Genomic DNA, 22,083 nt, shown 5'->3' on the forward strand with positions numbered 1-22,083 from the left:
TTGAAGCACCTCGTCCTGTCCACATCTTCATTTGAATGATTCTCAGTTTCTAGATGATGGATGTGGGGGATTATAAATTCTAAGTTTCAAACTATGGGCTAGAAACCGTAGACCTCTATTTATAATTCTAACATTACCAGCGAATCAACCTGTGAGGCTGTGACACACACACACAGGAAAATACCAACTATCCAAGAATAATTTCTTGCAGGACAGTACATTATTGACCTCATCTGGCACTTCAAATTATAAAAACTTTAGCATGTCAAAAGAAAGAACAATAAATAGAAGGCTAAAATCTACTGATATACTCCCTCCGTTCCAAAATGTAAGTTATTTTAAAATTTATATCATATTTCAAAATATAAGTTGTTTTGCAAAATCAATGCACTTTTTCTCTCTTTCTTTCTTATATACCCTCATTTAATATTATATCTCTTAATTATCACTTATCACAACTCTCACTATCCACTTAATCAATAATAACATTTATCTCTCCTTAATATAACACAACTTTAAATATGGGTATTTTAATCAAAGAAATTATCAATTAATGAGCTCTTAAACAATGTACACAACTTAAAACAACATACATTTTGGAACGGAGGGAGTAGATGGTAAATTTAAGCATAATTCAAGCAACTGCATTGCTTGCACTAGGGGTGTTCATAACCGAACCAATCCAAACAAAACCGACAAACCGATCAAAAAAACCGAAATCCAATCAAACCGAAAACCGAACGGACTAAAAATTGAAAAAACCGAAATTATTTATTGGATCGGATCGGATTTTGGATTTGATTTCCAAAACCGAACCAATCCAATCCAAACCGAACATTCACAAATATGTATAATTTTAGTTATACATATATCATTCCATTTACACTTACATAGTACATATTTATTGTATATATATTGATTATATCACACATGCTTATTTATAAAATTACGTTTTAATAAAAACAGTTCAAGTAATTATTTGAACTATATACATGCATCAAAGTAAACAATTATAATCATAATTTAAAAATATGTTGACTATGTTATAATTTATGAATGTTATATTAATGCTATAAATTATGTATCGTTGTATTTATCATATATTATATATTTTTTAAATTTATACAACACAATTTTTAAGTAAAAAAAGTGAAACAAAAACCGAACAATCCAATCCAATCCAAACCGCTATAGATTGGATCGGATTGGTTCGGATTTGAATTTAGTAAAAAATCCATTGAATGACAAAATCATAAAACCGATGAGATCGGATCGGATAATTTTTCTCCCCAAAACCGATCCAATCCAATCCGCGAACACCCCTAGCTTGCACTTTGGACACTACTTATTTAAATTTGGTTAGCAAAAATTTGCCTTTATTATATGATAATGATAGAGAAAATATTTTCTTTTAATTGGTCAGATCATCAAGACTAAAAAAAATGCAGAGGGTCCCAGTACTGTTTGACATATTAGCCAAATTTTAGAGCCATAATAATTAGCAACCTATTCATGGTGTCATCATCTCATCATCATCATCATCATGTACTTAAAAATGGATTATAATTTTTTTTTTACTTTATTCATTTTCTAATTCTCGCGAAAATAAATTGTATTCTCATTTTTTTTTATTTCTTTCCCCTCCCTTTTTTAATATATTATTTAATTATAAACCATTTTCTCCTACGCTTACTGTATCGGTTGCAATGATATTTGGCCAAGACAAAAAAAAAAATCATTTTCCGGTTTGCTTTTCATATTTTTATCCACTATAAATATTAGTTATCTTAAAATTCTATATGTAGGTTAAGTTTAGAGAAATAAATGATGTAAGTTTGTGTATAACTTTAGATTATCATGAGCAATGTGGTGTGGATAAGGCCAATTCACCCCCATAGAAGGCACTTTGGCACATCATTACAAGATTTATGTTTTTGGTCAATGCACATCATTACAAGATTAATACGAAGACATTACATAGTGTGGTTTTCTTGGGCCTGACATTCATTTGAGGCTTCCAAACCCAAATCCAGTGGGCTTAGTTACCAAAACAAACTAAACTGGTACATTCACCTTGTCAAGAAACAAACAATCAAACAAATTAACATTTTTTTTTTGAATAATCAAACAAATTAACATTGAAAATACCAAAGTACATGTTAAAATCCTAGTGATTAGTTTCCAGTGGTATGAAGAGCAGCCACAGTTGAAACCATAGAGTCCACTCCACAGATATTCCTTCCTCTGCAAATCTTGTAGTATCCATTTTCTCCCCAATTCTCTCCCCAGGAATTTTTGATTATCCAATATGGCTTCTGCTTCATCCGAATTGGTGCATAGCTTTCAGAACCGTATCCCACCAACAAGACCCCATGATTCAGCTTCTTTGAACATACGTATGGGCATGACACTCCACCCACATATGTCTGCATATATACTGCATTGATAGCCACTGCATTCAAAGTTACAAGATTATCAGTCATCAACATCCACTCTATAAAAATAGCTCCAAATAAATGCAGTGGACAATCGCAAAAGATAAGAGAAAATTACTTTTGATCACCATGATTTTTCACTATGTATCTAAACATGAACTTAGTACTTACCGGCAAGAGGGCCGTTTTTGACAAGATTCGCAGCAATCTGATCTTCATCACGTGAGACAACACTGAAGTTTGCCACCGATGCTGCAATCTTTGTTTGATCAAACTTGCAAGTCCCACCTGCAGTACCAGAGTAAGGATAGTCTTCCTCTCGCATGACTCCACCATTGTTAAGGATGTACTCAAAAGCACTATTCATCAATCCACCTTTGCAGCCAGAGTCACAAGAACCTGCTTCTTCTGGATCACACTGCACATGTAAATGGGCCTGGTTTAGACAACATAATATGCAAGGAACAACTGCTAATTAAGGAATCCACATTTGCACATATATTGAGTTGCTATAAATTCATATTTGGACCACTGTTGTCAGAGTTGATTTTTGGATAAAATTGATTTTGATGAAATTGATTAGTTGAATATTGTGAAGTAATTGAAGTTTGAAGAATATTATGGGAAAAGTGATTTTCTTGTGAAATCCAGATATGAAATTACACGATATACCTAGCTATAAAAGTGATTTTTCAAGTAAAAGTGATTTTGGAACTAAAATAATCAATTGTCAAATTTGTATAACCACCTAAAAGTGATTTTAGCCAATGAGAATTGAGTTTAAGGTCCCAAACACACTTATTGCAATAGCACTTGGTCAGTAAGAATCTCCAAAAACAGTAACCATAACCATTGAACAATTGTACAATACAGAGGAAACCATCAATTGAAGTTTATGCATGGTGATAGCAAAAGAAAGAAACAGAACAAACCTGGTGATCACAATCTACAAGCTGTTGCTCGCTAAGACTGACAAGTTCCCCAGTAGAGAGAAAGTGAGCACCTTCAAGTGCCCCAGTTGCACTAAAACTCCAGCAAGATCCACATGAACCCTGATTCTTGACAGGGGTAACCGCACCGTGCTCTCTCCAATCAAAATCCTTCGGAAGATTATCAGTCGGAAGAATGGGAGCGCTGTCTGCATCAGAAGGCAAACTTACTCCTCTGAGGCCCAAAACACTGTGGCGGAACTCCATCGGCGTCAGATCAGAGAACCGCGTCACGCCGTGAACCGCAGACGGGTCCAACAGCTGGTGGCGGCGTGCTCGGTGCATGTTAGACTTGAACACATTGAACCTGTAACCGCGCTCTTCTTCAGAAACGTACACCTTCCTGAACCGACGCTTAAACTCCAAAAAGTGGTGTTCCGCCCCCAAACCCTCGCCGTCGACCACTTGACGGATCAGCGGGTCGACGCCGCCGTCGGAGGAGACAACGGAGAAGAAGAGGAAGAACACAAACATGAGGAAAAGAATCCGATGATCAACCATGTTGAGAAAACTAAGGTAACGTAAGGGTTAGGCTAAGAATGAGAAAGGAATGAATATGAATGAGTATGAGAATGAGAATGTGATAGTGGCATGCTCAACAATAACAATCCTAGTATTTATAATGAATGTGAAGATTCATAAAACTATGATGACGATTTCTAAGGAGATAAGATAAGGAATGTTATTGTAATATTGTTAGTTATGATATGATGATATATTGAAATTGATTTTGATGATGAAATTTAAAATCGAAAAGTGTTGATGAGTTACCTTACTTTGGAGTTGAATGACAGTTAGGCAGTTAAGGTTGTTAATTAGTTTTAGATTGGCCGTTAGACCTATCTTCTGGTCCAGAAAAATCCGATCTTAAAATTATAATAATTATATACTGCTAAGTCAATTTCAGGTGTTAGATTAATCTAATGGTTAAAATTAAATCAGGTTTTCTTTTCTCCAAACAGAAACTCCAACACTGTCGCTCGTGAGAAAAGCTCCTCCTATCAATGAGCCTGTTCCGGTCAACCGTTCCTCCTCGCCGTGCCTCTTGTTTTATTTCCTTCCTTTGTTTATTTACAGTTATAGATAGATAGGTACATTACTTAGATCATAGATGTTCATGTATCTGATATAGAACCTAAAATTTTCTGGATTTGATATAATGTTTTTATGAATTGAATTGAGTAGTTAACTGTTGGATTTAATTGTTCTACTAATGTATTATTGGTTGGTGACAGGATAAAATCAGAACAAAATGAAGGTGATAGAGAAAGTAAGAGCAGCTGCAGCGGCTGATCCAGATAGAGTTGTGTTCTCATTTGAGTTCTTCCCACCTAAGACTGAAGATGGGGTAGATAATCTGTTTGAGAGGATGGACCGCATGGTGGCCCACAATCCTTCATTTTGTGATATCACTTGGGGTGCTGGAGGATCAACCGCTGATGTAACTTTGGAAATTGCCAACAAGATGCAGAACATTGTGTGTGTGGAAACCATGATGCACCTCACCTGCACCAACATGCCTGTTGAGAAGATTGACAATGCACTCCAGACAATCAAGTCCAATGGCCTCCAGAACGTGCTTGCTCTTCGAGGCGATCCCCCACATGGTCAGGACAAATTTGTCCAGACAGAAGGTGGCTTTGCCTGCGCACGGGATCTGGTACCTGTCTTGCAATTTTCTATTTTTTTGCTGAACTCATAATTTTTGTCTTATTGTTTGTGCCATGTATCTTTGAGTATTTAAATTTTTTAAATTGCAATAGCATGAATAGCTTGAAGGGTACCAAACCACTCTGCTTATAGGAACCAGTTTCTAGCAGGATAATTATACTTTTGCCAGCTTTGGCTGGTATCATTATATGATATCAGGCCTTAGCTCATGCTCTATTTTACTTCAGCTTTGTAGTTCTTGGACTTCATTTATTTCATGGAGAATAGCCTGAGTTTGGTATAAAAAAAATAATTGTTCAAGCTATTTTCATAGAAAACATTTTCATGGAAACCTGTGTTGTGAAAGCCTGTTCATTTGTAATCTGTTATTCTTATAACTTTTCAGTGTCTGATTTATTGTGCCCGAGGACTTATCCGAGGAAGGAAATGTTATTTTCCTCCTACTGAGAAGATGTTTTTACTTCACTAGGAAAATAATAAAAAACTGAAAATGCAAAGAATAGTATACCTTTTCTTAAACAAACTTTCAAATTTGAAGACAGAATTTTCCAAAAAAATATGGTACATTATATTCCATCCTTGCCGCTGATAAAACCTGAAGCTTAGGTCATAAAATTTGGCACTAGTTGTAGAAGTTGTTAGGTCACTTGTCTGGTCTTGAGTCTTGACTTTGTGAATGCTGATGTTTTTTGCAGGTGAAACATATCAGAGCCAAATATGGTGACTACTTTGGCATTACAGTTGCTGGTTATCCAGGTTCATGCTTTTCTTACCATTCCTTTCAACTTTGTTATCACTTTCTATCATTTACTTTTCTGCTCCTCTTTCCACAGTCATTTACCCTTATAATATATTGTCTTCAGAGGCACATCCGGATGCTATAGGGAGTGATGGGGTGGCTACAACAGAAGCTTATCAAAATGAACTTACTTACCTGAAGAGCAAGGTCTCTGTCACTAAATCAGAATCCACCCATATTTTGCCTAAAAAGTTCTATCCATTGTCTGTTACTATCCTGCTTAAACAAGTAGGACACAAGAAAAAGTTAACACGTAGGGGTGGCCTGGAGGCAAGGGGGATGTTGTAGGGTAGGGAATATGTTGTTTATCTTTCTGTTGTCTTTTGCTTCCTTTTCTAAGTATATGTTATTTTTATAGGTTGATGCCGGAGCAGATCTGATTGTCACTCAGTTATTTTATGATACGGATATATTCCTCAAATTTGTGAATGACTGCCTCCAAATTGGAATAACTTGTCCTATAGTGCCAGGCATTATGCCCATTAATAATTACAAGGGCTTTATCCGCATGACTGGTTTTTGTAAGACAAAGGTAAGAAAAACTTGTATAGAACTTCTTGTGTTAAATATTCTCAAGGTTTGATATTGCTATCCTTGTCTACATGCAAGCTGGAAGAAAAACTCGGTTGTGCCCTTTGAAAGTTGAACATTAATATTAATCAAACTTCAGAAAGTGCATAAAAATTACATTGTCATGTAAAATTTTACTTGCAGTTAGATAGGTGCATGCAAAGTTTATTGTTGACTACTAGGGTATTAACCTACTGCATTGATGTCTGTTATGTGTGCTCGTTGTACTTGAAGTTATCAGATTTTAAAAAAGAAATTCAAATATTTCACATGTGTAGCTTGGTTGCTTCGAATTTGTTCTCTGATGTGAGTCATTAGTTAAAATTGTATGATTATGTATAAACTGTTCCATGTAGAGGCTCATTTTTTATTTCACTGTCTTTTATTCACTGATTTTCCTTTCTTCATTTGCAGAAGATTTGGACATACAGTTTTGGTGCATTTAACTGTGTCAATGATTACTACATGCTAAATAACTCTCTTTTGAGTATCTTCCCAAATGCAGTTCACCTAGTGTTAGGGGAAAATTATTGTAGATAATTTAGTCAATTTGGTGTAGTATGAATGTATGATCCATATAGCCGATCTCACCTAGTAGGAAAATGCTTGGTTGTTGTTTTTGTATTTATTTAATGGGGAAAACATCTGTCATTTCTCAAATAAGAGAAAAGATAAAAAGTGAAGTTATTAGGAATTTAGCATGAACTCAAGCCTTCTTGAACAATCTTGCTGTTAGCTGATTCAAGAGCAAGGTGAAAGAAAGATATCAGAGAAGCAGTGCTTTCTCTGCCCCTTGACCTCAGCTACGCAAAATTACACAATGATGATCTTCTCCTTGTACCACCCTCCATTTGCCCCATATCTGCAAAATTATTCATGTCCCCTCCTATGATTTTTGGACCATTCAATCCAATAGTCTGCTGCCAAGTGTTTCTTCTGGTAGAGACATGCCTAACAGAATTATCAACTCCACTTCCTAAACTATCCTTATTCCTCCACTCTTATCATGGGTTACTTCAATTGGATGGCCATTGTGTTGAGGTCCATCAATCACCAAATAAGTCGTGTAGGATCCAAAATGAATTTTGACTTATATTGACTTTTCTTTTAATATAAGTTTTTTGTTTTTTCTTTCTGTCTTAGTAATGTGTCATATCCTTTCATTCTGTCTTGTTCTATTCTTTTAATAAACTCATTCTTTTTTAGAAAAGGTTCCAGTTCTTATACATCCAATCCTTTTAATACTTATTTTGCCTCTTTTGGTCCTTCCTCTTGTTCTATATTAAAGAATCCATGCTTAAACCATTGGCTACTGTTATGATGATAAGTTACACTTTATTTCCCATTTATGGCGAAGTGTTCATTAATTTGTTATAAATTTCAGTTTATGTATGCTTGTTTGCTCTTGTATTTCAATTGGTGAAGGTCATTGAATGTAAAATAAATAAAATGTTATTCTATGATCTCTTACATGTTATGACATTTTTACAAGAGGCTTTGCATTTTGTTTTCAGCTGATGGAATAATCTGCAGATAGGTAACTGTAGATGCTTGATAATAGCAATTATGAAATCATATAATTGCTACTTTTGAAATATTATAATCTTGGACACATTAATACTTTTCAAAAGATGAATATCATTTCCTATCAATGCTTGAAACTAGACATAACATAAGGTTGTCAAGGAAAGTGCTCACACAACATACGTCTGTTATACGTTTACTTCTTTACCAAGTTGTTTTGTTAGTCAAGTATCATGGATTCTAATATATTTTTTCGTTTTTTAATGAAATAATGTAGATACCTGCTGAGATTATGGCTGCTTTAGAGCCTATCAAGGATAATGAAGAAGCTGTTAAGCTTTATGGAATTCACCTGGGAACTGAAATGTGCAGAAAAATTTTAGCTCATGGAATTAAGACATTGCATCTTTATACGCTAAATATGGAGAAATCAGCATTGGCGATACTAACGGTAGTCTCCTATTTGATGTGATATTCTAGGTTGTGAAATATTCCAAAATCTTTCAGTTATAGGATGGATGCACATTAATCTTTTATATCTAAAGTTCCCCCTCCATTGGTCTTGAAACATTGACACTGCTGAGACCCGCTTATCTTGTGTAGAAAGGAATGTTTTTATTAGAAAAATAGATATGGCAATGATTCAATTCTAGTAGTTATAGTTGGTCATATCCCAAAAGCTTATGTTATTGGGTGTGAAAGCACCTGAATAGTTTTATATCTCATGTATTTTTAATCTTACTTTGGCAAGACTTCACATTTTTGAAAATTGATACAATGTTATTGCTTGCAGAGCCTTGGCTTAATTGAAGAGTCCAAAATTTCTAGGTCCTTACCTTGGAGACGCCCTACAAATGTTTTCCGTGTCAGAGAAGATGTTCGTCCAATCTTTTGGTATGTTAACTTTGCAATTGCTATGTCTTGTTCCGAAGTATAAGAGGGGTATTTGTTTGTTTGAAGAAGATCTTACTTTTGTATCCAACTATCATAGGGCAAATCGTCCAAAAAGCTACATCTCAAGGACCATAGGATGGGATCAGTACCCACATGGGCGCTGGGGTGATTCTGGCAACCCATCATATGGTGCATTAACTGATTATCAGGTGCATACAATCAATTAACTTTTTTAACCTGTTGATATTATGCTCTGATTTTCTTTCACTGTTTTACATGAAACTATTTAGTTTTGCAAATATGAATAGAATATCATAACAAAGGCATATGCACAATCTAATAACTTTGTGAATGATAACAAGAATACAAACAGAAAGCAAGGAAGAAGAATGAAACACTCTACCTTAATGTTGGGTTTTCAAGTGAGTTTGGAGTCTCACATTGTTTAAGAATGGACTAGTCGAAGACTACACAAGAGATAAGACCCACATACCCAATGCTTTAAGGTTTTGGGTAAAGATGCGGTGTTTGGTTCTCTTATTAGTCTTCTTTGTTGGCCCAAGTGCAGATTCTTTTGTTTTGCCTCCCCCTATTTCCCCAATAGTGGTATCAGAACCGATGGTTTGGTTCTCAAGTCTAACCTTGGACACGGTGGTTAATTTTATGGGATTTGGACCGATTTGTGGAGCAGAGTGTTTGGCTCATTGTCTGGTCCCTTCCCATGTTTGTGGAGCCTACATTGTTGAGTGTTTGACTCTTTGACATTATTTCATTGTGCGTTTGTACTTGAAGATAATCCTATTTGAGGGGAGCTTACTAAAGAACGAGACAAGAAGCATTGAAGAAACTTACTGAAGAATGGGACAAGGAGCATTGTCATGTGGTGATGACTCGCATCACACTTGAGGGGGGTTTGTTAGGTTTTCAGGTGTGAGTTTGGTGTGCCTTGTTGTTTAAGAATGGAATTGTTGAAGACTATATAAGAGATAAGACCTGCATAACCAATGGCTTAAGGTTTTGGTAAATATGTGGTGTTCGGTTCTCTTGTGGTCTTCTTTGTTGGCTCATTGCTTTGGCTCCCCTATATCCCCAACACTTAACGCCTTTCAGAAATTGATAAGTTTTGTAATTCTTACACTCCTGTTAACTAATCATTTCTTTCTTACAGTTCATGCGGCCACGTGCACGGGATAAGAAGCTTACTGAAGAATGGGCAGTTCCCTTGAGAAGCATTGAAGATATTTATGTGGTAGGGTTACTGTACTTGCAGTATTGCTACAGTTTCTTGGACAAAAAGCATTGACTTAGCATGAATAAATTTGTGCTAATTGTTATATATCAGAGATTCAAATTGTATTGTCTGGGAAGGTTGAGAAGCAGTCCTTGGTCAGACCTAGATGGTCTTCAACCAGAAACAAGGATCATAAATGAGCTGCTGGAGAAGATTAACATGAAGGGCTTCCTGACCATCAATAGCCAGCCAGCAGTTAATGGGGAACAGTCAGATTCTCCTACTGTAGGTGGGTGTAAAAGATATTGATTTGTGTCCATACATGGATTATTTTCTTTTCCTGAATGTAGGATTAGACCATTCTAATTTGTACTAACCTTCTCGCACAAGTTAGACATTGAAATATTTCTAAAGGAGCACATTTTGGAATATGTCAAGAGCAGTGTTGTCAAATATCGGCCATGGCGGTGTCATAGCAGAATTCCAGGAAGCCTCCAGGGCTGATATTCTGCCATAACCGCTATCAGTGTTTTTAAAATATGGCCTGTTTTTGGCTTTCCACCATATTCTGCCATCCATTTTCAACACTGGTCAAGAGGCAAAGGTTCTAGGTTGTCATTAATTAATAACAGGACTGAGTGGAACTATGAACAGCCAGAGTTCCCTGTCTCTTCTCCAAAGTCTAGACAATTATAATTTTAACTGTTCTATTGGTATGTGTTACTTACAGCTAGTTTAAATGGTATAATCATTGCCTAACCCAATGATTAGGCACATTAGCCCATATTAGCTGTCTGATTATTTGCCTTGCCTTTGTTCACCTTAAGATTAAACGATGAGCCTAGACCAGATAAGGACATCCATGTTATCATATTGAATTCAATGCATGAAATCAGGGATTTTTAGTTGCAATGAAATATGAAAACTGTTTATCCCAGTGCTGAGCTACTTGTGTTCTGGTCTGCTAAATCAGATAAGCTGTGGTAATTAATAATCACAAGCTAGTATGGTAAGTTGGTAACACAAACAACACTTGTGCTCGTAATTTCCCCTATAATTACTTTTTTTAATAACTTCTGCCCCTTTTTTAGGTAGAAGGTACATTACATTAAATGTGATACTTTATGTTGCATTCACTTTTATGTAAAATGAAAAATGAAATGTTCTGAAAACATCATCGGGAGACAGAATGTAATATCGAGATTTCCTGATGAGAATGTCCAGTGCAATTATGATTGAGGTATAGATGAACATGAGATGCACTAAATCCTTTGTTTTATGTTGGCCTAGGCTGGGGTGGACCTGGTGGGTATGTTTATCAGAAGGCATATGTAGAGTTCTTCTGCTCTAATGAAAAGCTGGATAAATTTGTTGATAAATGCAAGGATTGGCCATCTCTAACATACATGGCTGTGAATAAAGAAGGGAGTTGGAAATCTAATGTGAGCCAAACTGATGTGAATGCTGTGACATGGGCGGTCTTCCCAGCCAAGGAGATTATACAACCGACCATTGTTGATCCTGTCAGCTTCAATGTATGGAAGGATGAAGCATTTGAAATTTGGTCAAGAGGATGGGCGTGCTTGTACCCTGAGGGTGATTCATCGAGGAAATTGGTTGAAGAGGTTAGTTTTTGAACCCCGAAAACCTTGCACATTACCGTCTTTTAAATTAAAATACCATGTATTGTGAATGCCAGTGATGTTTTTGCTTTGACAATTCTTTCTCTTTTGTGTCACAGGTGGGGGGAAGCTATTTCTTGGTAAGCTTGGTGGACAATGATTACATCAATGGTGATCTTTTCGGCGTGTTTGCAGATTTCTGATATTAGCTTCTTAATACAGTACGACCCGTTCTGTTGGTCAAGTTTTTTCTTATTATGTTATTTTTTCGTGTAACGATATGAAAATCAGTAGTATGGATCAGATCACATAGATAGTTTTAGGACGATAATTTTAGTACCATCCTCACACATTCCCTCACCACCCAAATTTACCGCACTTATTGTTTGCAGAATACATACCATCCTTATTCCTTACCTTCCACAATCAAAAAAATAATGCCTATAGTTTTATCATTCTTCAAATTAGAGTGTACAAATATCAACTTTATACTCCATCCGTTAAAGCAAGTAGTTCAATACTATTAACCAATTGATTATTTTTAAAATCTTTTCTTTTCAACAATTGAAGCACATATATTTTAATTTGCTATTCGATCCTTTTGGCAACATTGTTTATGAACATTTTGCGTTGATAAAGCCGACACTAAAGAGTTGAAATTAACGTTGGCGTTGAGGCCGTCCCTAAATATTTTACTTTAATAGCTAATGACGCTTTCAAATATTGGTTTATTTTTTGTGCTTGAAGTGAATTTCAAGCAAAAGCCCATCCGGGTGGAAATAGGTTTAAGCTAGACTGAACTTTGCTTAAATATGTCTGCCATACTTGTTACTATTTTCTATGTCTGAGTCACGTCTTTGTCCGAGCTGGATAGATCTATAGGTCATAGGAATATGACATATTTCCTTCCCAACATGTACCACAATTTGCCGGCTTATGGCGCTACTTGTTTTGTAGTATATCTTATGTTTTGTTTGGTATTGGCTTCAATTTTAGCATTGCAAGTCTCCAAAATCGTGGTCACGTTAGGTTCTTGGAAGCCAAATTTGATTTGAGTTTTTGTCCAAATCTACGTTCCAGTAGAAATGATAATATTTTTAAGTGTTTGAATTGAAAATTTAAAACATAAATCTCCCTCCCTCTCTTATTGTGTATGTTCTTGTTCTTGACATTAAAGGGTGTAAAAAAAAAGTTTAAACGGCAGAATATTGTGGTTAAGAACTTGATACTGATACTATTTCAAGAATAAGATTATTAATTCAAAATTTGAAATGACCTAAATTACAATGACAGGAAATGGAATAAAGAGAGACTCATAAAGAGAGGAAGATATTTCTGCAGATTCATCATGGAAAACCACATAGATGCTGCTGCCGATAGTTGATGATAGCACAGGTATTGCTTCGAATCAATTCAGCTTAAGATACTTCAGAAGCCTGGAGCAACAAAAAATAAAATAAAAATGAACACATGTGTATATAAGCAATGTTGTTGTAAGTTGTAACAGAATTTTGAATAATGACTTCAGATTGAATATTTCAATGTCTGATGAGGGATTATAGTAATTCTGCAGTGTAACAAGATATTTGTAGCATGACTTACACCAGTGATTATACAACACTCTTTGCCACAAATTCAGGGCCGGCCCAATACTAAATGAAGCCTAAAGCAAACTTTAAAAGTGAGGCATTTTTATCTAAAGAAATCTTTATTTATTAAAATTTTTGAGGCCTTTTTTACTTAGTAAGAAAAATTTGGAGGCCTTTTTTTATTTGGTAATATAAGCAAAATTTGGAGGCCTAAAGCCCTTGCTTGGGTGGCTTGGCCCTTGGGCCGGCCCTGCACAAATTTCAAAAACAGTTTGACATAAAATTGTTTAAAGAGAAAGCAGTTACACCTAATTTAGCATTTGTTAGATTGACATTGAATAGGTAAGTAGACAATTTTTGAGTTTAGAGATTTGAAATTGAAATTTGTGGTGCATAACAAGAAACGTGCATGTCTCTTGGTTACAAGAAAATGGTGTTTTACTACCATATAATTTTCCCCTGGCTCATGCAATTTAACCTCCAGAACTAGTAAAGCTACACATGTAAATATTCAAATTTGACAAAAAATACTATTAGTTTTAGTTACTAGACTGATGTTCTTTCTATATACTATCTAGTTTCACAATAATGCTGCAGAAGTTTTTAGCAGCAACTTCTTTTCTACCTTAACATGAAAATTCATATCAAATGCAGTTTTGCAATATTGTTGGCTCACATTGGACTTTTTTTTTTTGGGGGGGGTGAAGCACATATATTCTTCACATAAGTCAATCATGTTCAAAACCAAAACATTCACATCTTGGTGAAACTAGATTCCCAGAGGTTTTTTTTTGTCCATTTATAGAACTCGAATCCGACATATTGCTTAAGGGGAACTAGACATGTACCACATGAACTAACCATTTCTTGGTGCTCACATTGGAGTTTATACAAAAGTATAGATAGCTATTAAAAAAGGACCATGAATGGAACAATGCAAGGGTGAGAAAGATGAGAATTTAGAAGGGATTGTGAAAAAAGTAGTTAGTTAATGGTATATAGATGGAAAGATAGAAAGGAAATATCAGTTTTCTTTGGAAGCATTGCAATTACCTCTCTTCTTCATCCACATTGATGCTTCTTGGCGTGGACTTGTAATTGGGAATGGGAACATGGCCAGACTCTATGTGTCTGAGATCCTCCAGGAGGATCTCATAGTGTTTCTTCACTTCATCCACCGATTTTCCACCTACTGCTTTGGCTACATTCTGCCACCGGTCCGGGGTGTCCTTGTCATATTTCGCAAGCGCCTTTTCAAACAGCTTGTTTTGTTTTGGTGTCCAAGCTGAGTCACAAGGCTTTTGTTTGCTGAGAGAGCTTGAGGCCATGACTAATCTTAATTTACTCTCTAAATAGCTAATTTGTTGGATGGTAAGAGCCTAAAAGAGAGTGTAATTTTTTAGGTTGCTAGTTATAGAAGAATGTGAAAGATTGATGGTAAGGGAAAAAGAACAATGAGTATTTTTTTTGGTTGAAAGGTAGGTTGTGTAAGAAAATGCATTTGTGATGTGCTTATATATTGGTGAGGATAGTGGGTTGTAGCTGGTTTTTGGAATCTGAATTGCCAAAAGTTGGAAGATCTAGTGACCTGTATTCTTTGGAACCACGAAATGAAGCAGGACAAGAGGATTTTATTTGGTACTGAATAGAGCCAGAGGGAATCAGTTTCAAATGAACCTGGTTCCAACTGAAGATTTGATTTGCATATTTGGTGGAACTTATTCATACTTAAGAACTTTACAAACTTAACTTCAACTAGTTTAAGTATGTTATATGTAATCAACTTTGTTGTAATCAAAATTAGGGTAACCACTAAAATGCTAGTTTCAAAGCTCATTAATATCTGTCATGGCCTAATATTTAGACCCTTTATCTCAATTAGCCCAGGACCAGGATCAGTATCTGAACTATAGCTTCAATTTAGACCCTTCAACTGCACCTGCATGTCATGAAGCAAGCCAAGGTGGCAGAAATTACCTGAATTTTGAATTGAAATCAGTGTGCATCAAGTAATTTGATTGGATTAGAGACTGTTTTGTTGATTTTTGGTTGGTATGGCACTCAAGTTAGACTCAAATCTTTGGCATCAGAGATAAGTGCTTATCATCAAGTATCTCAAAATCAGTCATCACTGACATAATTTGTTGGAATGGCAAGAATCTGCCAGTAGTACTGGGAAAGGGTTAAATTTACTGAGCCTTAGCATGCAGAATTACTTTATTATTGTATAGATCTTTGGAATTGGGGTTTTCAATCTTTACCCAGAGCAACATTCCAAGGGTGGTAGTAGCTGGCTACCTGAAACCTGTACTATGATGTCACCACACCAAATTGTTTGTTTCTTCTGCATGCTTTGGTGCTAGGATTTTAACTGGACCTACTGGCTTGATCTTTTCTCTGGTTGGGTATGAGGGGTATCCCTTATTTTACTTGAATTCACATCACAAGTTTCATAATTGATGGAAAGACTTGGAATAGGGTGGATAACAAAGGTCGTCATATGGTGAAGTATATGTTTGGATTTTTGTTGAACTCAATGAAATTCTACGTTTGAATTGACGTTTCAAAAATCTCGGTTCTTTTATTGATGTGTCGGGATGCGTGTTTTTTCAATTGCATCAAACTGATGAAATGGTTTCTATCTTATTCCACCTAATATCCCACTTTTTCTTCTTTTCTAATTTGGGTGAAATTAGATGAAACAAGTCTTTTTCTTGATTTCATCATTATATTCCATATAATATCCATTTTATTTGATTCTGCATCATGTCATTACATTCTATTCCACTCTCTATTAACCATCCAAACTTACATAAGTTGTGCAAATTGCTACTGTATCTTTAAATCTTGCAATCGTTTGCACCATAATCTATGTTAATTTGTGTGTGTATAGTCTACGCCTGAAGTGATGCAGAAATTTATGTCTAAGAGTTATGGTGTAGTAGAGACACAAATTAAAATATGTGAGTATCATACATATTGTTGCAGGGCAAATAAAATTGTAGAATAGATGATATGCAAACTTTTTTCAAAGACAGGTTTGCTTAGCTAGTTAATTATGCTAATTTTTTGTGTGTTTTAGTAAATGCAACTGCATTAAATATTTTTAAGGAAAAGTTTTGCGCCCACAATGATCTTACCCCACTCGAACAAGAATGTGTCACTAGAATATACATATTGTTTAAATTAAAAAATATTTTAATTAAGAATTCAGTCCTCTCCACCCACCTAGCACTTTTTCAAACAAATTAAAACCTTGGAAAAGTTCTATTCATGATGAATTAGGTGTTATTCCTTTAATGGAATTATCTACTACGGTGGAGTGGTCCTAACTTGCTGAGGTCCCAAAAGACTCTAAAATTTGAAACATGTAGGTTCAGTCATAAATTGGGTGTCTACGTTGCTCATCAAGGACCAAGGGCCCAGAACCTTGGGGTTGTTAATATCAAAGGTCACAAAAGGGAACTCAGAAGTTCACCACTCACACCTGGTCCGTGCAATCTCTAATGAAATTTCAAAGAGAATCTTAAGAGATAGATAGATAAGAGTACTAATTGTTGCAAAGTATAGAGAAGGTGTTCTTTATTTATGCGACTAGGTGATGAGTAGATAAAGGTTCCCATTTTGGGGACCAACCAATTTAATTTAGAATCACATCATCTGATCACGTAGCTAGCTCTTGCTTCTTAGGTGATAATATTTGTTTTTCTTTGCACAACTTGGTGTGGAGTTATAGTCTAGTAGTGGAAAAAGAACAAGATTGAGTTTCAAATAAAAAGGTAGGTTGGCGTTGATAACGTATTTGAGGCTTAAATTGTTCCCTAAAGATAGGGTGCTTTTCCATGAGATGCGAGGGTTGAGCAATGAAAGTTCAGTCATTCCACTTGATTTTGATACTGTTGTGAGCTGTGTTTGACATTCTCCTAAAAAAATTGAGTTAAATTGAGACTTATTTGATGATTTAACATGGGATCCCTGATAGTTCAAATTAACCTAAAATTTTAAATAGTGAGGTTATTTTATGTGGGAGTGAGATGTTAAAATCTTAACCATTTAATTATGTGACGACCGACAGTAATTTAATATTATAGGCCAAGATCAAAGAGTGGGTCAAGATTAAAGAATACAGCATGTTTATCATGGTTTTTACGGCCCACTTATATATGCACAACATGAAAGAAAACAAAAATTGAAAAACTTGGGAAAGATAATCAAAGATAAAACTAGTTAACTTCAATGCATGGGCTGGGACCGATGCTATAGTGAAAGCTCACTTTCTAGTCTTTTTTGTTATAATGACCAAAAAAAGAGTATTTTTTGTTATTTTTTCTTCTTTTTCACCAAAATACTAGTTATTTTTTTTAATTATAAAACTAGGGTATTCCATGGAGGCATGGAGTTTATGGAAAAAAGAAGATAGACAGTAGGGTAAAACTAAAATAGAAGTTTTAGTCGTTATATTTTTTTGTCTAATAAAATTTTAGTGGTTTGATCTTGAGAGAGTATTAGCAAATCTTGTTTGGTGGGCTATGCATGGATTCCAAATTGCATTGAATCTGAGATTTTTCCCAAACCCTATTCAAAATGGGCTTTAACTCAAAGTTTTGCAGTCCATTAACTATTTTCCATTGGGCTTTAAAATATATTAGTCTTGTTATAAACTCTTGAAAAATATTCAAATTCATTTAAACAATAACTACAAATATTGACCAAAAAAAAAAACAATAACTACAAATTTCCTCATGTATGTAACAAAAAAAAAACAATAACTACAAAGCATTATAAATACAATCATTTAACTTAATTGGAAATTATTAAAAATATTTTAAATACTAACTATAAAGTATTATAAATCGTGTTCCACACATCTTACACTCATATATGTAAATTTTGTAGATAATTATCAATATCTAGAGAGAAACTTATGTAGAACATTTAGCCATGGAGAAACATGTTTGGGAACTTACGCACAAATAGGTTTTGTGTGCATCAGATTGTAAGGATGTCATTGACTTATTTATCTGCAATGTTAATGTACTTACTCACAAGTACATAAATGTGATTATTTTGATCAAAGACATGTTGAGGTGTGATTGGAAGTTCAATTTTCTTCATGTTCCCCATGAGTGAAACACCGTTGCTAAAGCTCCGACTAGATAAATTTTATGGGACGCGACGACGCATCATTGCTGCATATTTGGAAGTTTTTTCCTCATTTCTTGTTATTTTTTATCTATGTTTAGACTTGTTTGAGTAGTTTTATTGTTTTTTTTCCCAAGTGTAAATAAACTTATTTGATGGATGAAGACCAAAATTCGATTTAAAAAAAAATTAACCATTTATAAAAATTGAAAACATACTTTATTCTTAAAACATAAAGTTTATTTATATTATTCCACACAACTGTAACCAAACATGCTATACGGTCAATAGAAATACTAGCCAAATGGAAGATGTCAAAGTAGAAAAATCTAGTTATGTTAGATTTAGTTTGATGAGTAGTCTGAACCAGAAAGGATGGGGTTTGCAGATCTTTCTTTGACTTAATCATTTTATTCTCCTAAAAATTCATTAAAGCCTCCTGAACTATACACTGATACACAATATACATGAACTTCCCAAGAAAATGAGCATCTAATATGTAGAATATTTTGTGCCTAAGAGTGGTGTACAGAGCTATCTATTCCCATATTATGTTTTATTATACTTTAATAATATAAAATCCACCAAATACAGCTGGATTTCTGAATATCATATTGATTTTTCTTTCAACTAACCAGACATAATCATATTATTGAAGGACTTGTTCATTTCCCACCATCTTTTACTCTAAGTCTCAACAAGTAATACACACTATTTCTTTCAATAAGGTCTTGGGTTCAAGCTTCGCTGTGAGGGTTAATTTAATTAGGATGTGAATGTTTCCGACTTTCCGTTTCAAATAGGAGTACACATGTCGTAAAAAAAAGAATAGAAAATGGACCATGTATCAACTTCTTACCATCCAATTACTTAAGGTACTTAGTTGAGACTGTGTGTTGGAAGGCAAATGAAACATAACATGTGTGTTTGTTGGGGATGGGGTCCAAGAGGAGGAGGTTTCAATCCAACAGCAAAAGGAAAACTTTAAGGAAATTGATTAAAGAATGACTTCAAGGGTCTATATGCTTAACAATCATCACTCAATTCACCATTTGGATTTGATTATGATGGCTTGCCAGCGAATATGTGCAGATTCATGACGTTTTAGAGGAAGATGATTGATTGGCTTCAAAGATATTGATCTTCTTTTTAGAGCAATAGAGTATGGAACAAAAAGTAGAGTAAGGAAGCTCGAACCCAATCTCATAGGACAGTTGCTATTTGCTAACAATTGGCAATTATCAGAACAGAACTGTTAACTTGCTTAAACTTCTGAAGCGAGTTTGTCTAATCAAGTACCTTGTTTAGAATAACTTATTTAAGATTATCTTATAGCATAAACGTTCACACTAGTATTTAAGAGAATTTGCATAAACAACTTACAACATACATATAAGCGGTTTTGAGTTTATTTTGATAATCTGCTCATATTAGGTTATGGATAAGTGTTTATACAATAAGTACTTATAGAGTAATCGTTTATTTTCAGAAGCACTTCATTAAGTTTCTGTGGGTAAAGTTTACAACATATTATAAATTAAATTCATACCAAATATAGGCTTTTAAACTTTGAGGAGCCTTATCAGCATACTTGGATAGGAAGGCACAAACAGGCAGCTACGCATGCTTATTACTTAGTTGGTATAAAATGGGTTTGAAGAGAAACAAAAACACAATGAGTTGTTGCACCCAAAAAAATAAAATACTATCAGAAATATAATGATATGAGTTAGTTTTGTGCCCACAAGAAATGGGAACAAGCCCATATGCCCTGTTAATTAAGGGTAGCAAAGATACTATATACGCTCCCAGAGATCTCATGGTCCCTCTAGTCCCCTTTAGTTGCTGACTACAAAATTCTATCTTTTCTAAAATATGGCTTAGTCTTAGTCTTTGCCTTTCATGTCTCTGTTCTTAATGCTTGCTCCAAAACCTTCATGTGATATTGTCTCTATCTCTCCATTCATCTTACCTTATTTTTCTCCCTAGATGTTCTTAAGCTATGTGGGTTTCCTTCTTCTATGTATCTGACTTTGGGAGCATCATTGTTGTATAATGATATTATTTCCTTAAAATATATCAATCTGAAAGAGGGTGATATGAAAAATGCAATTGTTAATGTAGCAAGCACTTTTTGACCAACTTTGGCATACCAAAGTCTTTCTCAAGGTTCTACCTATCAATTAAATCCCACTTTTAATGGTGTGGTTGGATTTACGATTAACACACAATTTAAGTACAGTAACTTTATAAGTTACATTTTATAACTTCTTCTCATAAGTGATTATGAAACTTCATACAACAAAACCAAATAAGTTATAATTGATGTTAATTAATTGGGGATGATCAATTCTCAAGCTTCTTGATGAAATGCCATAATCTATATATCTATATATAAGTAAAGCACACTTGAACCATTACATTAAATACATTAGTAAAGATTACATATATTATAATGCATTAAGTAATAACAAATTATCTTTGTTATAAATATATTAAATAATAAGATTAAAAACTGAAAAAAAAAAAATTGTATTATCAAAAGCTATTCAACTACCTACATCAAATATTCACAAAAATACCTATATTAAATAATAATAGTTATAATTTTAAAAAAATAACTTGAGTTCACAAATATTAAGAATTAAAATTAATTAATTATAAAGGCTTAATAGCTCTTTTGGTCCCTCACTTAACATGATTTTACACTTTTGGTCCCCAATAAAAAAATTAGCACTTTTGATCCGCAACATTGCTTAATTCTTTGCAAAAATATCCCTATTTGAGACTAAAGCGGTAAAAAAGTGTAATTGTGAGGACTAATTTTGCTAATTTTTTTCTAGAGGGACCTAAAGCGCAAAATCGTGATAAGTGAGGGACCAAAAGAGCTATTAAGCCAATTATAAATAATATTTATAATTAATTAATGTAGATAAAGTAGATTTAAAATTAATAAATATTTTTTATTAAATAATTATTGATAGTTAAAATTATCAGAGTAATATTTCTATTTAACTATATATATGATGATAAATAAATTAAATATATTTGAAACTAAGTTTAAATTAGGAGATATATATAAAATATATATGTTGTGCATGTCATGTTAGTTATAAAAAATAATAGAATAATTAAATTAAATTTATTTGTCAAAATAGTTTAATTTTATAATTTTGATTTCAAATATGTTTTCTAATAATATTTAATATGACTTCATAACCTCCTATGAGGTTTATCGTTGTTGCACTCATCTATAATAGACTAAAAATGTAGTATACAATGAAGTATTTAATAAACTTCCTAAATGAAATTATATTTGATATAGCTACAATATTTCTTCATGGATAAAAAATAACAATCATTCTTAACCAACTTTCACTTTTGCACATTATTATGGTACACGAGTTTAAGAATTTTTTTAACTAGTCCTTATAATTTATTTGTGTTAACCACATGTATCCCCTACTGAGGGAATCAAGTTCTATCAAGTGTAGTGAAAGTTAAAGGTCTATCATAAAGTGCATTCCTTAAGGACGAAATCTCAGGGATCCAAAGATTTAATTTTAACCACTGTAATAGACATTCACTAGGTTGAACGATTTGTGTTTATAAAATTG

At 34.1% G+C, this 22,083-nt stretch overlaps 3 protein-coding genes across 4 annotated transcripts; 1 reads left to right on the top strand and 2 right to left on the bottom strand.

The window, feature by feature from the left end:
• Nucleotides 1-1,866: 1,866 nt before the first annotated feature.
• Nucleotides 1,867-4,001, bottom strand: LOC130747476 (cysteine protease RD19A-like). Its single transcript, XM_057600425.1, has 3 exons — nucleotides 3,368-4,001; nucleotides 2,607-2,853; nucleotides 1,867-2,452 (listed from the first exon to the last, which is right to left on the bottom strand). The coding sequence occupies exons 1-3, from the start codon at nucleotides 3,923-3,925 to the stop codon at nucleotides 2,175-2,177; spliced, it is 1,083 nt and encodes a 360-aa protein (XP_057456408.1). The 5' UTR covers nucleotides 3,926-4,001; the 3' UTR covers nucleotides 1,867-2,174.
• On the top strand, nucleotides 3,801-12,273 carry LOC130747474 (probable methylenetetrahydrofolate reductase (NADH)). Of its 2 annotated transcripts, XM_057600422.1 has the most exons (13): nucleotides 3,801-3,940; nucleotides 4,387-4,515; nucleotides 4,660-5,084; nucleotides 5,791-5,851; nucleotides 5,959-6,041; nucleotides 6,253-6,426; nucleotides 8,266-8,439; nucleotides 8,782-8,882; nucleotides 8,980-9,091; nucleotides 10,051-10,131; nucleotides 10,225-10,402; nucleotides 11,404-11,738; nucleotides 11,855-12,273. In XM_057600422.1, exons 3-13 carry the CDS (start codon nucleotides 4,677-4,679, stop codon nucleotides 11,936-11,938), a joined length of 1,791 nt encoding a protein of 596 aa, XP_057456405.1. In that variant the 5' UTR covers nucleotides 3,801-3,940; nucleotides 4,387-4,515; nucleotides 4,660-4,676; the 3' UTR covers nucleotides 11,939-12,273. The 2 variants fall into 2 exon arrangements, with proteins under 2 accessions (XP_057456405.1, XP_057456406.1); XM_057600423.1 differs by lacking the exon at nucleotides 4,387-4,515 and having other exon boundaries at nucleotides 3,809-3,940.
• Nucleotides 12,274-12,949: 676 nt separating this feature from the next.
• LOC130747477 (protein RADIALIS-like 4) lies at nucleotides 12,950-14,833 on the bottom strand. The gene is made up of 2 exons (XM_057600426.1): nucleotides 14,378-14,833; nucleotides 12,950-13,171 (listed from the first exon to the last, which is right to left on the bottom strand). Exons 1-2 carry the CDS (start codon nucleotides 14,650-14,652, stop codon nucleotides 13,144-13,146), a joined length of 303 nt encoding a protein of 100 aa, XP_057456409.1. The 5' UTR covers nucleotides 14,653-14,833; the 3' UTR covers nucleotides 12,950-13,143.
• Nucleotides 14,834-22,083: the final 7,250 nt, after the last annotated feature.

This window comes from Lotus japonicus, chromosome 3 (genome assembly GCF_012489685.1).
Source record: "Lotus japonicus ecotype B-129 chromosome 3, LjGifu_v1.2".
Classification (NCBI taxonomy): domain Eukaryota; kingdom Viridiplantae; phylum Streptophyta; class Magnoliopsida; order Fabales; family Fabaceae; genus Lotus; species Lotus japonicus.

What these genes read in the sequence shown, in the direction of transcription:
- LOC130747476 (XM_057600425.1), bottom strand. Translation starts at nt 3,925, where the DNA reads ATGGTTGATCATCGGATTCTTTTCCTCATGTTTGTGTTCTTCCTCTTC. An exon ending in TTGTAGATTGTGATCACCAG is followed by an intron (nt 2,854 to 3,367) that starts GTTTGTTCTGTT and finishes TTACATGTGCAG; the next exon opens with TGTGATCCAGAAGAAGCAGG. An exon ending in CAAAAACGGCCCTCTTGCCG is followed by an intron (nt 2,453 to 2,606) that starts GTAAGTACTAAG and finishes CTTTGAATGCAG; the next exon opens with TGGCTATCAATGCAGTATAT.
- LOC130747474 (XM_057600422.1), top strand. Translation starts at nt 4,677, where the DNA reads ATGAAGGTGATAGAGAAAGTAAGAGCAGCTGCAGCGGCTGATCCAGAT. An exon ending in TTGCCTGCGCACGGGATCTG is followed by an intron (nt 5,085 to 5,790) that starts GTACCTGTCTTG and finishes TGTTTTTTGCAG; the next exon opens with GTGAAACATATCAGAGCCAA. An exon ending in CGAGGAAATTGGTTGAAGAG is followed by an intron (nt 11,739 to 11,854) that starts GTTAGTTTTTGA and finishes TTTGTGTCACAG; the next exon opens with GTGGGGGGAAGCTATTTCTT.
- LOC130747477 (XM_057600426.1), bottom strand. Translation starts at nt 14,652, where the DNA reads ATGGCCTCAAGCTCTCTCAGCAAACAAAAGCCTTGTGACTCAGCTTGG. An exon ending in AATGTGGATGAAGAAGAGAG is followed by an intron (nt 13,172 to 14,377) that starts GTAATTGCAATG and finishes TTGTTGCTCCAG; the next exon opens with GCTTCTGAAGTATCTTAAGC.